General features: G+C 38.6%; 1 protein-coding gene across 2 annotated transcripts in view; it reads right to left on the minus strand.

Annotated features, from left to right (window-relative positions):
* Nucleotides 1-16,594, minus strand: part of PLXNB2 (plexin B2) — a gene marked incomplete in the record, with an annotated part of 627,297 nt that overhangs the window by 13,351 nt on the left and 597,352 nt on the right. For both annotated transcript variants that reach the window (XM_053716644.1, XM_053716645.1), the window contains 3 exon segments: nucleotides 12,457-12,521; nucleotides 14,960-15,107; nucleotides 15,802-15,962. In XM_053716644.1, the coding sequence (XP_053572619.1) occupies nucleotides 12,457-12,521; nucleotides 14,960-15,107; nucleotides 15,802-15,962 (374 nt within the window).

The raw sequence follows: 16,594 nt of genomic DNA on the forward strand, positions 1-16,594 counted from the left end.
AATTAATCCCCTGATAGGGTTGGAGACTGAATCTTGCAGCTCAACTAGTACATAATATCTTCCTGCAGTTTCTATCATTTCACACATAAAATTTGCATTCTTGTACATCTGTGGGCTTCGCCACATTTTACCTGGATCCGCTGTGTCATTCGATGCAGAGGAAATTTCATACCTACCTGTTTCCCCTATGACAAGGTCAGCTGGGTTCTTGTGTACTGCATCTGTGGAAATAATGTTAAGAGAACACTGCAGAGGAAAAGTTTGGTTAATTTTTCCCGGCTGATGTCGCTCATTGTCACAGCTAATTTGTCCGTTTCCGGTCTGTGGGGAGATAACATGATTAGTATCATTGATATTTATTACTACATTTTGTATATCTCTCCCCTCCCCTTCAGGTGATACTGCAGTATTTATGACTGTGCCTGTGGTCCACTGCTGACCACTGGCTGTACCCCTAAAAAAGTATTGTTCGGTTGCTGAGCCGTAGATTTTTGACTCATATTAGCGATTTGTTCGCTCAACCGATTTAATTGGGTAAACAGCATATCTACCTGATTGTACAAGTTACCTCTACCCCTGGGCCTATCTCTTGATGCCCCATTGTACTGATTCCTGGACCATTGGGTTCCCTCAGAATCAGGGCCACTATTTCTATTCTGGCGTGGTTGCCCCTGGGGTTCAGCTTGTTCAGCATTAGTACTTTGGGGAGCATTATATACCTGGGGTGTCTGGTTACCCTGAGAATATCTTCGCCGTCTATTGTATCTACCCTTGCGCGGATACCAATTATTTGGTGAGTATTCTCTTTGTGAGTAATTATTCACCTGATTATGTCCCCCACTTTGGTTATAGTCTCCCTGCGCCTCAACCTGTGTAGGGGGAGGGGCAGAATTAAACCTCTGTGGAGATGGCCTGTTTTGACTGGCCACCTCTGCATAAGTTCTCTTGTTAGACTCCAAATTGAGGGGTTTAGGTGACACCCTAGTTTCTGCTACAATTTTGGGTTTTGATTCCTTTTTAACCCCCTGCTCACTGGACTGCTGAATAGAGTATAATTTTGTACTCTCTTTGATCAGCCATTCCAATGAGCAGTCCTCATCAAAATCTCTAGCTAAGTTGATTTTGATGGGTGTAGGCAATGCTTCAAAAAATAAATTTACAAATTCTGAGCCATCAAATCTGGGATTATCTTCAGCCATACTGTACGCATTTTTCAATACAGAAAGGAATTCGACTGGACTCTGATTCGCACGACACTTTAAACCATATACCGCTATTTTCGCGGCAGTTTTAGTGCGATATTGCCCGAATTCTTTTCTGCATTGTTGTTTTACCCCATTCCAGGAATGAATATTCATATCCTTTAGTGAAGCAAAGAATTTGTGATGCTTACTGTCAAATACCCAAGGCAGAAATTCAATTTTCAATTTCTCACTTGTAACATTCATTATAGCTAACGCATTTTCAAAAGCCTGTAAATGATCAATTACAGATGTTGTTCCCTTATTGGAGAATATAGGTACTGCGCGTTGTACGAAGGTGATTATTTTATGGGAATCATAGACTTTATCAGACTTATTTTGGGATTCTCTGTTAGAGTTTCCCTCCCCCGCATCAGCTGCGCTACAGCTGTCCTCTGGATTTACATCCTGAGGGGATTGTCTATTTGGGAAATCTACTTCTGACCCGTTAGGGGTCATTTGTCTATGTTGTTCTATATATTTTCGTACCTCGTCCCTGACGCGTTCGCTAAAGGAGTTAGCATTATCTGTATTATTCTCATTGCTAATATAGGGGTTTTCATTATGGCGATATGACCTTTTTAAATCGCTTAATTCTCTCTGGCTTTGCGCAAGCTGTTTATTTAAATCTTGTATCTGCGCGATTAAGTCCGTATTGTGCTTATCTAAGGTGGCTAGGTTTTGGGCAAATTCATCCATTTTATTTTTGGCTATTTTTAAACCCTCTTCGCGTCTGCGCGAGGAACGAATACTATTTTCTAGCTCCTGTATTTGCAATCGTTTGTCTGTGACACAAAACGACATTTCGTCAATTATGCATATTAAAAGGGGCCAGGATTTTAGTATTAGTTCGTCTCGCTTTTTGGGAGCTTCGCATTGATTAATCATTAATAATTCCTGGAAGAATTCATTCTCTTCATTCCACATATTATTATTAACGGTAATATTTTTAGCCCTAGTTTCAAGCATATCCATAAAATCATTTAATTCACCCGCAATATTAAACTTCCCTTTAAGGTAACTTAAGATATCTTTCTTAAGGACCTGACCTTTAGTAATAGGTATGGTTATGGGACCAATTTCATTGCTATGTACAGAATTAAATGAGTCACTTCTGGCTACAGACATTATTATATTGGTTTAGTACTTAGTTAAACTAAAACGCTAATACAATTTTTGCCAATAAAAAGAGAGAAGGAAAATTTTTATATTAAAAAAAAAATATTATTAATTTTGAAATTTGAAAAATTAATATTCCAAAATATGAGAAATTAATATTTTTTATTAACTTTGAAAATATGAAAAATCAATATTTTTGATTAATTTTGAAATATGAAAAATTAATATTTTTATTAATTTTTCAAAATTAATCTTTAATAATATTTCAAGATATTAATGTAAATCTCGAAATATGAAAATTAATATTTCAACTTTTCAAAAAAAATTATATCTTCAAAATATTAATATCGAAATATGATTTTTTTTTTTTTTTTTTTTTTCTTTTATAATAATTTCTGTTTATTTACAAATATATTATATCAATTATGATGGATATTATTAAATCTCATGCAATGCCTCCAATTATTATGTCAGTATATTTATGAAAATCTTAGCAGTGCTATCCAAATAATATATATAAGTTTATGGCAGGGTTATAAACACAATACAAAGAAATAGAAACCCTAATTAACCATGCATCTACTAGACCATACAATTAATATAAATATCTGAATTCTTTTATTTAGTTAATATCCATAAACATATTGAACTATATTTGCAATAAAAGGAAACTAAATAAAAGTTTATATGCGTTAGAACCAACTCTTAAGATATGCTATTCTTCTTACAAAACCCAGAACAATATACCTTCACAATTCAGCCTTATTTATTTAACACAATGGGACTAAAAACCTTTAACATCCAAGCAATACAATTCTAAACAGTGTTTATAAAACAATAGGATAAAATATATATTCTGCTATTTAACTGCAATTTATCCTAATACAAAATTAACCGACAATATCAGAACTTGTATAGATGAGTTACTTAGCCAATTCAGACACAGATTTGAACAAAACCTAGGCTTATAACTACCAATTTAAAATACAATATATTTCACCAATTTTGAACCAATTCGTAGCGGTCTTTAGGTCATCTCATTTGAAAGAAGGTTTTTGCACAAATCAAGGATAAGTTTTAAGCTCCTTGCTGAAGTGAACTTTTTTTTTTTTTCAGGTATATCGCAGCCAAAATCAGATCACTAATTTTCAACAAGTTACAGACAACTCTCCCTTGTGCATTCAACACTCCCATTATATAATCATTGATGACATCATGTGGGTGGCACTACGGGAGCTGACCTTCCCATTGGTTATCTGGGAAGTCTAAATCGGATTGGCCCTTGGAAATTTCATTTTTAACAGCCAGAAAGAACCTTCTGGCTGTAGTTCTCGCAACATAACACCAGGTGGCAGCATACAGTACAACATAGCAATACAATACAGCATTTCTGACATTTTTAAGCAAGTTAATTTTTTTTTTTATAAAATGGTTATTTAATCAGATCACACTCTCTGCATTAATCATATATAACCCCAATTACAGATGGTTAATATTAGGTTATTTTTTTCTGATTATTCTGATACCAAATATGTTATATTATTAACATTTTATTTTATTTAGGTAATTTAATACTGCTAATTATTAGTTTAAAATGCATTACAATGTTATCGGTATCCTGGCATTTATATGTGAATAATAGCTTATTTTTAATTCAGTATTGTACTGTATTCCAAGTGAATCCTGTCTATGTAGATCACATGGGGTCAATCCATGAGGAGTTGTAAGAGTCTTTAAAACAGCATATTTCCTGTTTAGCCAGCAGTGCAGATGTGTATTTGATTTTATTTGTGTCACCTTCCCCCAAGAGGGGTTTTTGCAGTAAGTCTTCAAATAGAGATTCAGTGAGATAGAACTGTTGTATCACACGTGTCAAATTCCAAAGGGGTCCTTGAACACATTCTTTTCTCACCTCACCAAATGTTCTGAGGTTATAAAAATCTGCATATATAGTCAAATGAATAGGGTCACTGAGCTATTTCCTTTAGAAAAGAAATGTTTGTGTTTCAAAAAGGCTCTACTGATCGTCAATCCTGATAGACGTGTATTAGAAGCTGTGTTCAACAAACTCATGTTTAATTAATCCTGAGTTCTCATCTAACATATACAGTGTATAAAATATACATATATATATATATATATATATATATATATGTACACATATGTAATATTCATCATAATATTCATATACTCTGACACTTAATTCCGATTGGCTGATAGAATCCTATCAGCCAATCGGAATTCGACGGACGCCATCTTGGATGACGTCATTTAAAGGAACCGTCATTCGGCGAGTAGGCGTCGGGAGAAGAGGATGTTCCGCGTCGGGTGGAAGATGATGGCTCCGGAAGAAAGAAGATTGAAGATGCCGTTGATAGAAGACTTCATCCGGATCATGGACCTCTTCAGCTCCCGCTTGGATGAAGACTTCAGCCGGATCATGGACATCTTCAGCCCCCCGCTTGGGCTTGGATCAAGACATCGGAGGAGCTCTTCTGGATCGATCGGTGAACCTGGTATGGTGAAGATAAGGTAGGAAGATCTTCAGGGGCTTAGTGTTAGGTTTATTTAAGGGGGGTTTGGGTTAGATTAGGGATATGTGGGTGGTTGGTTATAATGTTGGGGGGGGGGGGTATTGTATGTGTTTTTTTTTACAGGCAAAAGAGCTGAATTCTTTGGGGCATGCCCCGCAAAGGGCCCTGTTCAGGGCTGGTAAGGTAAAAGAGCTTTGAACTTTAGTAATTTAGAATAGGGTAGGGCATTTTTTTTATTTTGGGGGGCTTTGTTATTTTATTAAGGGGCTTAGAGTAGGTGTAATTAGTTTAAAATTGTTGTAATATTTTTCTGATGTTTGTAAATATTTTTTTATTTTTTGTAACTTAGTTCTTTTTTATTTTTTGTACTTTAGTTAGTTTATTTCATTGTATTTATTTGTAGATATTGTATTTAATTAATTTATTGATAGTGTAGTGTTAGGTTTAATTGTAACTTAGGTTAGGATTTATTTTACAGGTAATTTTGTAATTATTTTAACTATTTTAGCTATTAAATAGTTCTTACCTATTTAATAGCTATTGTACCTGGTTAAAATAAATACAAAGTTGCCTGTAAAATAAATATAAATCGTAAAATAGCTATAATATAATTATAATTTATATTGTAGCTATATTAGGATTTATTTTACAGGTATTTAGCTTTAAATAGGAATAATTTATTTAATAAGAGTTAATTTATTTCGTTAGATTTAAATTATATTTAACTTAGGGGGGTGTTAGTGTTAGGGTTAGACTTAGCTTTAGGGGTTAATACATTTATTAGAATAGCGGTGAGCTCCAGTCGGCAAATTAGGGGTTAATGTTTGAAGTTAGGTGTCGGCGATGTAAGGGAGGGCAGATTAGGGGTTAATACTATTTATTATAGGGTTAGTGAGGCGGATTAGGGGTTAATAACTTTATTATAATAGCGGTGCGGTCCGCTCGGCAGATTAGGGGTTAATAAGTGTAGGCAGGTGGAGGCGACGTTGTGGGGGGCAGATTAGGGGTTAATAAATATAATATAGGGGTCAGCGGTGTTAGGGGCAGCAGATTAGGGGTACATAGGGATAATGTAAGTAGCGGCAGTTTACGGAGCGGCAGATTAGGGGTTAAAAAAAATATGCAGGGGTCAGCGATAGCGGGGGCGGCAGATTAGGGGTTAATAAGTGTAAGGTTAGGGGTGTTTAGACTCGGGGTACATGTTAGAGTGTTAGGTGCAGATGTAGGAAGTGTTTCCCCATAGACAACAATGGGGCTGCGTTAGGAGCTGAACGCGGCTTTTTTGCAGGTGTTTTTTCAGCTCAAACAGCCCCATTGTTTTCTATGGGGGAATCGTGCACGAGCACGTTTTTGAAGCTGGCCGCGTCCGTAAGCAACTCTGGTATCGAGAGTTGCAGTGGCGTTAAATATGCCTGTACGCTCCCTTTCTGGAGCCTAACGCAGCCATTCTGTGAACTCTCAATACCAGAGGTATTTAAAAGGTGCGGCCAGAAAAAAGCCAGCGTTAGCTACGCGGGTCGTTACCGACAAAACTCTAAATCTAGGCCTTAGTGAATATTAGCTTGATTCTATAAAGTACTCTGGACTGGTGAGAATCTTATAAGAATGATCGCCAGTCCTCCTACTTCCCTGGTGGAATTCTATAAAGTCACTTTTTTTACCATGAAAACAGGGTCTCTCACTAAGGGGTGTATACTGCATTTTTGTATGGGGAGGAGATGCATACAATATAAAACTGCACAATTAAATAGCTAATTTAAAAATCATACAAAATTAATAATTGAACCATTCACACAACAATATGAAAGACAAATATATTGTTATGGTGCATCAAAATCGTAACAAAATTGTTCACCAAAAATCGTATTTTTTCAAAAACTTAAAATTTGTATATAAATTACAGAGGAATAAATTGTATTAACTATGCACAGCGCAAATTGTAATTTAAGTACACTAGATGCGCAAAAATCACTAAGAAATTCGTAGTTATAAGTAAAAAATACAAAGCATAATTGTTGTTTTTTTGTAAAATGGGCTGAACATGGTCGTTCTATGGACATGTATGAAATTGTCTCTCAAATCCCAGTGTACAGGTATACCTCACTTTACAGCGCTTTGATAATACAGCGCTTTGTGGAGCTGAAGTTCAACCTCCAAGGATTTTGAAACAGTGCTGTAATCATCATGAAATTGCGAGAAAAGTGACTGGCACCATTTTTTTATGCTTAGTTCACTCTGTTTACAGCATTACAGTGCAATCTATGTCTCAGTGCCATATTCTGGTAAATTGTACTACAGTAATTGTCACTATTTTACAGGTACAGTATTTATTGAATACTGTGCTAGTGTTAAACTAATCATAGTGCTGTTGCACCCCTAATCTATGTTAAGTCAAACATGTTTTCAAGTCTTTAAACACACTGGCAAGTGAAAAGAAAGCTAAAACTGCCTTGTTTCACTTTAAGGCGGTTTTCACTTTACAGCGGGGCTCCGGTCCCTAACCCGCTGTATGAGCGGGGTATACCTGTAATTCTTTAAACATTTTCGAACTACAGATCTCACAGTTTTTTCCTAGCAAATTGAAATGTGGTGAGTTTTCACCAAAATACTCAAATTTTTGTATGCATAGGTTTTCTTTCAGAGTAATTAGTGTTTACAGAGTATTTAAGGTACAGTACACGGAAAACAGCGCAATTAATTTTGTATTAGGCGCAATATTCAAGTTTTAAAACATGCCGGTTTCCCCCTCTGTACCAAGCAGAGGGCTCTCTTTATTTGTATGGGAGACATCTCGCCACTCGCAGGGACAACCCCCTTTTTTTTTATAGAATTACATGAGGACTCCCCTGTGAGTGATGGCGTGGAAAAATACGTCTGGACTTGCGCACTTTAAAGATTTGGGCCCTGTTTAACCTCTTTGCAATGATTAAACACAAATATATAGGTAAGCAATAGTGCAATAACACATTAGAGCATTATTTTATTGCAGCGTTACGTCCCCTTAACACACGCTTCTTAAGTCAAATGGTAAATTCTTTATGCAAATAAATATTTGCTTAGTCACTAAGTAATGTACAAGCAAAAAAACAGATTTTGCTTACCTGATAATTTCCTTTTCTTAGGATGGAAAGAGTCCCAGCTGCATTCATTACTTTTGGGAATTAAGAACTGGCCACCAGGAGGGGCAAAGACACCCCAAAATAAATAAATACATTTAATAAATTAAATACTCCTTCCACTTAAATACCAGGGTGAAAAGGTGCCAGAAGAATAAAAAATAAAGACGCCCCACAGAAAAAATACGGGTGGGGAGCTGTGGACTCTTTCCATCAGAAGAAAAGGAAATTATCAGGTAAGCATAATTTATGTTTTTCTTCTTGAATGGAAAGAGTCCACAGCTGCATTCATTACTTTTGGGAAAACAATACCCAAGCTATAGAGGACACTGAATGCCAAGACGGGAGGGTACAATAGGCGGCCCATTCTGAGGACACTCAGCCTGGAACCACTGCCCATAAAAACCCCAGATTCGTCCGAAGCCGAGAAAACTTTGAAAGGAAAAGCCCCGAGGACACTGACCCGCAGGTAGTCCAGAGTCTAGCAAGAGACCGCCAAGCAGACTCAACTGAGCCAGCAGGTCTCCAGGAGACACCGTCTCCCAACAGTTGGCCCCTCACCACTCACTCCTCACTAAAGGGAACACCAGCCTAAATTCCCAGAGAAACCGGAGGTATAGGACCGTTCTCTCAAACGTTGTGCAAGAGCACCAAAAGACAACAGAAGACAGAGTACTTACATTGTCCAAGCTAAGAATACTGAAGTATTCTGCTACAAAAAAAGCGTGCAACGAACCCAGATGAAAACTCTGAGTCAAGAACACGCAGCCATCATCAAGACAACACAAAGAATACTTGCTGAGAAGTAAAAGCGGTCAGCAAAAGAACAGATTGCAAAAGACAGCTCCCGGACAGAGGGCCCACTTTAGGCAACCCAGGCCTCCAGACCTACCCACAGGTCTACCAAAGAAAAGGGGGATAACCTCCACAAGGCCCCCCAAGAGAGAAAGGTGATACCCAGTACCCGAGGTGGAGCAATTCTAGATCCACAGCCTGTAAGCCTATGGAACTAGCTATGATGCTCACCTAGATTCTGGAGAAGACGTCTCTCAGAATCCACTCCCAGCCGGGGTAGCCCCAGCAAACGGCAGGTCTTAACAGGCGAACAGAAGAACCCAAAGACGGGCGGTAGAATGGCCACAGCCAAGGCAACAGAGCACAGGTACAACCCAAATCCTCAGACGTCTCTCAGAAACCACTCCCAGCCGGGTCAGACCCAGCAATGGCAGGTCTGAGCAGGGGAACAGACACCAAAACCTGCTCAAAAGACGAGCGGAAGAATGGCCACAGACAGTCCAACAGAGCACGGGTACAACCCGACTCCTTAGGACAGACGACAGGACCGTAGACCCAAAGGATCTAGCAAAAAGGTCCAACCAGTCTCGACACGGAGCCAGTAAGACTCCATATGGAACGTAACACCCCAGAGAGAATATCCCTCTCTGCTAGGGAAACTCACAGTTCCCATCTCCTGAATCCAGGAGAAGTCCTAAGAAAGGACCACATCTCCATAAAAAAGAGACAAAGCTCTCACTCAAGAAGGGGAAAAGACTAAAACACAGCACCTTCCACAAGGCACGAAGCCACAGACTAAAGGAGAGATCAACCCCCAATGCAGAAGACCTGTTGGAAGGAGTTCCCAAAAAACTAGCCTACTAACACGCAATCATTGTGCAAGAGTAGCAGTAGAGACACTGCAAGCCCATTCACCTGCAAAGCAGTGAATACAATAGATATTACAGCAAGCTGACCAAGGGAACCACCTAAGGTGCAAAACAAGCTCAAAGAGCAACGGTACTCAGAAAACCTGACAAAACAAGCCTAATGAGCAGCAGTACTCGGAAAACCTGGCCAACCAAGACCAGATCAAGGAATCTGAGTAAAAGGACATAGCCCAAGTTCTCAGTAAACAGGGGAACCCCAAATCAGCCCTGGAGCCTAAAAATCCGGTAATAACCGCCAACGGGATCCACAAGGGAAAATGCTGAGTGAGACTCAGTAACCGGAAGCCCCAGGGACCTCTCCGAGACCCCAATTGTTTAAACAATACATGAGGGGAAGACCGAAAAGGTCTCAGAGAAACAGCTAGTCAAAACACAATGTGCAAAAGATACAGCTGGTTACATTCCGCAAACCATCCGCTGCAAGGCAGCTTAACTACCCTTCAACTACTAGCTGCTGAGGACCAAGTCCAAGAAGGACATCCCAGAGCCTCAAAGGAAAAAGGCCAAACCGCTCACTTGGCGGTAAGAAGGCAGTAAGCACTCCAACTCTCCATCACGTGGAGGAGGAACTCTATGGTCCGACATTACCAGACGCAAGGAGAGATTGATGCAGCGGAAACTCCACTGACCCAGTCATCCAAATTGAAGGCTATAAGGGCTGAGACAACCCCTCCTGCCTCGTGGACCTACAGGTCCACTAGGATGCTTAGTTGATGTAAACATGAGCACTCCACGCCTTGACCAGAGCAGCCAATCAGAACGGCGCCACGTGTCTGAACAGCCACAAGACAGAATTAAACCCAACAGGACCAGTATGCAACCCGGGTCCTAACCATCAAGCTGCATGAATCCTCACGCAGAGGGGAAGAGTAGAAAACAGACAAACATAGGACTAACATGTCCCACAAAACACTTCTGCAGAAGTAACAAAGAGTATCGATCCCAGTTTAAGATTCCCGAAGGAAACCAATAAATAAAATAAAAGACATCCCAATTGGATAAAAGGAAAATAAAAGGCAACCCGTAGGTTAACGCCCAATAAGAGCCCTAAGCTTCCAACAAAAAACTGGGAAGGATCTCAAGAAAGAACAGTCAGGAGATTACATTATCCCCACATGTCTAATTGGGAGTACCATTCGAAGCAGACTGAGATTTCCCGTATCCGAGAAGGATAGGGTCATTGAATAACTGAAAAACATGTCTGAGTAAGACGCAAAGGTGTGCGACTCTGTAACGAAAGGCACAACACTCAGAGATAGTTACACCCACTGGAAACTGCACAGGCCCTCCCCAAGGTGGTAGACCCGGGACAATAGGGCATGAGCACACTCGCGCATAAACGTCTGGACTCTGCAGACGAATAATCGCCAAAAGTACGTGGTAGCGAAAATGTGCTGCAACCTCGGGGGAAACAAGCCGCCCTGCATGGAGGAATAATCATAAACTGGGTTACCCGCATGTCTAGAAGTATGGAGCGGTAGGGAACTCACCTCTCGGAGGAGGGGACACCCAGAGGCGGATGGCTCAGCTGACCCTTGATTCCCCGAGTCCGAGGAACAAGGCGCTCTCATATGGCATACAGAACAGAACCAAACCGGATTCTTCACCAGACACAGAATCTGAAATTAAAATAGTCACAGTATCCTCCATAACTGAATCTGAAACTTGAACGGTCTCAGCATCAGAATCCTCCACAACTGGATAGAGGATATGCAAATATGGACTAAAGAAGTAAAACAAGGACCAGCAGCTGACACCCACAATGACTGGGGCACTCACCACCTCCTATGACCAGACCTCTGCGGACTAGAATTTCTCCTTCGCCACACGGTCGAGAATGCAGAAATGGAGGACGGAACGTAACCACGCCCGACAACAAGTTGAAACGTACAGTCCAAAAAAGCGCGCCCAACCATAAGGTTGCGTCACTTCCAAAGGCCTCAATGTTCCAAATCACGAGCCCAGTAACCATCACACATAAGCAGGTTGAATCGCATAACAAACATGATTATAACCCCCCTGTTCAATAACCCTCCTCAGGAGATATTAAGCCTTGATTCCAAGATACTAAAGGAGACTCACTGAGACCCTTATGTAATAGTTAGACCCACAAGGTGGTAGCCTCTCGGGAAAACAAACATTTGCATTACAGTACATTTATGAAGAAGTAAAATGAAACGATCTTACCGGAATCTACGCCGTGGAACAGGAACACGGCCCTTCAAGTATGACAGATAGCAGCATCGCAGCATCTCCTCCGCCATGGACTTGACAGAAGAAAGAAGGCAGCGGAGCAAAGTTTGACAACGACGATTGCTTGAGGAGCTGTTAACATGAGTCAGGATGGTTTAGCAGAAAGACTCTCCCTGCATCTCCGGACTTTAACTTTCATCCAAGCCCGCACAGAGAGACTGACAGGATTACTTAAAACTCCTGTCCCATGCCGAAGAGTACTACCCTCCATAAGAGACAAAATAATTTCTGACACTTCTCTGTCAACCTCCTGGGACGAAAGGCAAAGAATGACTGGGGAATGAGGGAAGTAGGAGGAGTATTTAAGCCTTTGGCTGGGGTGTCTTTGCCTCCTCCTGGTGGCCAGGTTCTTAATTCCCAAAAGTAATGAACGCAGCTGTTGACTCTTTCCATTTAAGAAGAAAATGAAGATCTATTTCACAAACATTCAATTTTGATAATAATAATAAATAAAACTTAGAAAACGTACTCTTCCACCATTTTTTTGTATGTTGAGATTTCCTTTGCATACAGCAACTTGTTGCTTGGAGATTCCTAAAAAAAAACAAACACAATAGGCACATTGATTTTTTTGTTGATCAAATGTTTTATTTTCTTCTAAATACTGAACAAGACATTACTCGCTACAACATTGCGTATATATTTTTTTATTAATAGTCACATTTCCTGCACTCTCCTACAGGTTCCTGGCCAAATGTTTAGCTTGTCCATTGGCTAAAAACACAAACCTCTGTTATATAGATTTGAGGTACAATACAGTAATAATGAGCGACACATGTTTAAGACTTTTATATTGTATAATGAGGTCACTAAGTCAAAGTACTTTACAGAGAAACCGACAGCTGCTGTAGCACAACCTATGATGTGGTTTAGTAGAAAGTAACAGAAAGTAGCTGGTTGGTGGGAAAATGCTAGTTAAAGGGACAATCTACACTGTAGTCATCTTAAAGTCTTACCTTAGTTTATGCTGCAAATATCCTCCTGCATGTCTCTCTATATTATGCAGCAGGAATGGTAAAAATGTTTTTTTCCTAGTGCATTATATAGACAAGGTGCAGGATGATATTTGGAGCTTAGTCTAAGGTAAGACTTTAAGATGACTAAGGTGTAGACTGTCCCTTTAAATCAGGGTCAACCAAATTTTTTTGAGTCCCAGAACACCACTGAGCAGCAAACAGGCATAGATAGATGGATAGAGTGTGTTGGGGAGGGTGCCCCATTACCGTGTATTCAGCGTTATGTTATAGATAATGCATTAGAATAAAATTAGATAATAATCACATTATAAATGCATGTGATTATTATTTAATTTTGTTTTAATGCGTTATCTATAAAATAAAGCTGAATACACTGCAACTGGGCACCTTACCCAACACACACACACTCTATCTATCCATCAATCCAACTATCTATCTAACTATCTATCTATCTATTTATCTATCCATCAATCCAACTATCTATCTATCTATCTATCTATCTATCCTTCAATCCAACTATCTATCCATCCATCCATCTATCTATCCATCCATCTATAAGTTTAGGCACAGCTGTCTTAAAGAGACATTAAACCCCCTTTTCTAAGATCCAAAGAACAAATAGTAAAAAAGGAAACGGACATCCCTAAACGCCAGGGACAGAGACCACTATCTATATAAAAAGCTTTACTCAAAAAGACAAGTAGTGCATTTTCAAGCAGGTTCACTGTAATCCGATTCATATTTTACAGCATATTCAAAAAGAAATGCAGGGAACATATGCGGCACAAAATACGCAAATGGCCTATAGTTTTCAAGGCGCACTTTACAAAAAAAAATTTCAAGCAGTGATAAAAATAAATAAAAAATAAGCAGATAAATTGTGGTGCTTTTATTTTAAATTTTTTTGGGGGGTTCATAGTTTTTTTTTTAAATTTCTTTTTTATATTCTCTGTCTTTTTCTTAATGTAACTTATAAGGGATATGAAAACGCTCCTTTCGTAAAAAATATGTATAAAAAAAAAAAAAAAAAACCACGTATTGTGTTAAAAACAGAAAACTACTAACTTGTCTTGCATATCACCTTCGTGCAAGGTGATCTACAACAGTGCAACTCTTGGCAGGGCCCTCTACCCATTTGCTTCTTACAAATGTTACCTTTGCATATTATATATTATGTTAGCAGGTTACAAATAAATGATAATAGCAATGATAACGATAATAATAATAAAATACTTGTTTTCTTGCACAGTAAGCTCTTTAATGAGATAAGAGCTGACATTGCAGAACTTAAGTTCTACTGTCACACGATTTCCACAGGCAGAGTCATCTACTTAGCATGGGCAATAAACTGACTGCAACTAGAGCATGCGTCTCCTAGCAACCACATCAAATGAAAAGGTACTCCTTTACCTTCCTGTAGAGACCACAACCCCTTGTGGGGCTGTTAAAGTAAAAAAAAAAAAAAAAAAAGGTAAAAGCCTTTTAAAATGATTAATAATGCATATTGCAATGAATGAGATTACATAAAACCCTCGGCTTGGTGCTTTTTATTACAATAATGAAACAGTCCTGTGTGCACCTAAAGACATATAAATAAAATCTCTGCACTGCTATTTGGCTCTGTTTCCTTATTTGCTTACAATGAAGCTCACCAGCAAGTAGATGGAGAAGATTTGCAGCGAGAATTCACATGTGTTTGTATTCTCACTTGCTTTTTGAATGGCTTTCCAAGCCAATATGGCTGCTTGAAACGTGAAAGATTGTCAACATGTAGATTTTTATTAAATCTGTTTGATTTGAATAGCAGCTTGAATTTTGAAGCAGATCTCGCTTGATTTTGAAGAACAAGAGTGTTAGGCTTATATTGCTATCTAACTAGAACCGATAAAGGGATTAAAAGCAGTAGTATTTTTCTGCTACCCCCCCCACAATTTGTTTGCAAATCAGTTACAAGAGAAAGTCCTTACAATAAAGCAGAACATGCACTGTACTCACCCTACTGAGCTTGTGCTCCGTCCTACTACAGGCATCCATGAAAGTCTGTGCAATGACTGACAAGGACGCATCCACCACCTGATGAACGTGCACATCAAATATAAAGTGAGGGTTTTTCAGGATATTAACCCAAAACCTTAATGATAAACTGCAAAGAGAAAAACACACAAGCAGTTACTTTAGGAGTTTTTTTTTTTTCCAGAAACAGTTTTTATTCCATAAAACTTGAGACAATTACTTTAAAATTTCTTAATCACACGAATGAAACTACCATGAGGTTTGAAAGTATTCCTGGTGCAAAATCATATTAAGGAATCATTTTCCAAAAGCTTAAATGTATTTACTTAAAGGAACAGAAGTCCTACAACTTACATCATGTTTTGCAAACAATTATTAAATCATACAGAAAAAAAAAAGTAAAAAAAAAAAAAAAAAAAAAAAAAGGATAAACGTAAATTGTTTGTAAAGGCTTATATTCACCAGCTGCCATGTTGCATTGTTCAGCATTAAGATTACCTAAAATACGGCTCTACAAACCTAGGAGACTGGGAGCCACTGGCTCTTAGAATTTTACCCATGGCTCCTAACTTTTTGGATTCATCTCCATATATCTTTATACAAAATACCAGTCTAGATTCTAAATACTCTTACTGGCTCCTAAACTGATTTGCTGACCCCTAACCTAACCCCTTTAAAGTGATATAGACTTTTGCAGGCTAGAGACTTATTTAGGTGTTCTAGCAATAGGCATGTGCTTACGGATACAGGCCTATATAGTATGTCATGTATGCACTGCTAGTAATGTACTCCATAGAAAATTAGCTACAAATCAGGGTCCATACCTGTTTGTTTTCCATATGTGAACAGTATCTTCATCTTTGATTTCATATTTTTCTGCTTGTTCATCAAGGAAATCAAAGAAATATTTAACAGCAGGAGGTACCACTTGTTTTGAATTGAGGATGCCCTGAAATAGGTTTTCTACAAACTGTTGGAGCGTTCCCTGTTAAAGTATGAAAGAAAAAGTAAAATAAGTAACATTTCTGATTATTATTCATTTTTAGCACTTTTTAAAGGACAGAAGCATGTCTGTGGCTGGGGCCATACAGAGCCTATTTAAGGTGCCTTTTAGCACAGATAATCTACTCTATTTGCACACAGAATTCACATATATGTCACCATAAAATAATTCACAAAATTGTTTGACCGTCTATCCAGTTACAATTAAAAGCCATAAAATGTGCTATTTAATAACAAGTTTCTAGGTAGAATGTGACTAAATCTAACAAATAGTGACAATTGTGTACTATGGATATGCTTTGTCACTGAAGCACTGATTATGGTTCTCACGTCTGCATGCAAGACCTATGGCATCTGGCAATGTCCTGATATTGTAGTCACACACACTTTGGGATGGATGGTTTTGTTGTTGTTCAACAAAATAAAAAAGTATGAAAACGATGCTCTCTCATGCACACATTTTATATATATTTTTATCAGTCTGATTACACATGAAAAAGCTTAAATTGTTCCCCCCCTTTCATTTGTTCCCAAAAATCCATTTACCTGCTGGAGTGTATTGACTTGTTTATAAATAAACCCTTTACATTTATATCAGTATTTTAAATAGCTGGT

The sequence above is a fragment of the Bombina bombina genome, chromosome 6 (genome assembly GCF_027579735.1).
Source record: "Bombina bombina isolate aBomBom1 chromosome 6, aBomBom1.pri, whole genome shotgun sequence".
NCBI classification, from domain to species: Eukaryota; Metazoa; Chordata; class Amphibia; order Anura; family Bombinatoridae; genus Bombina; species Bombina bombina.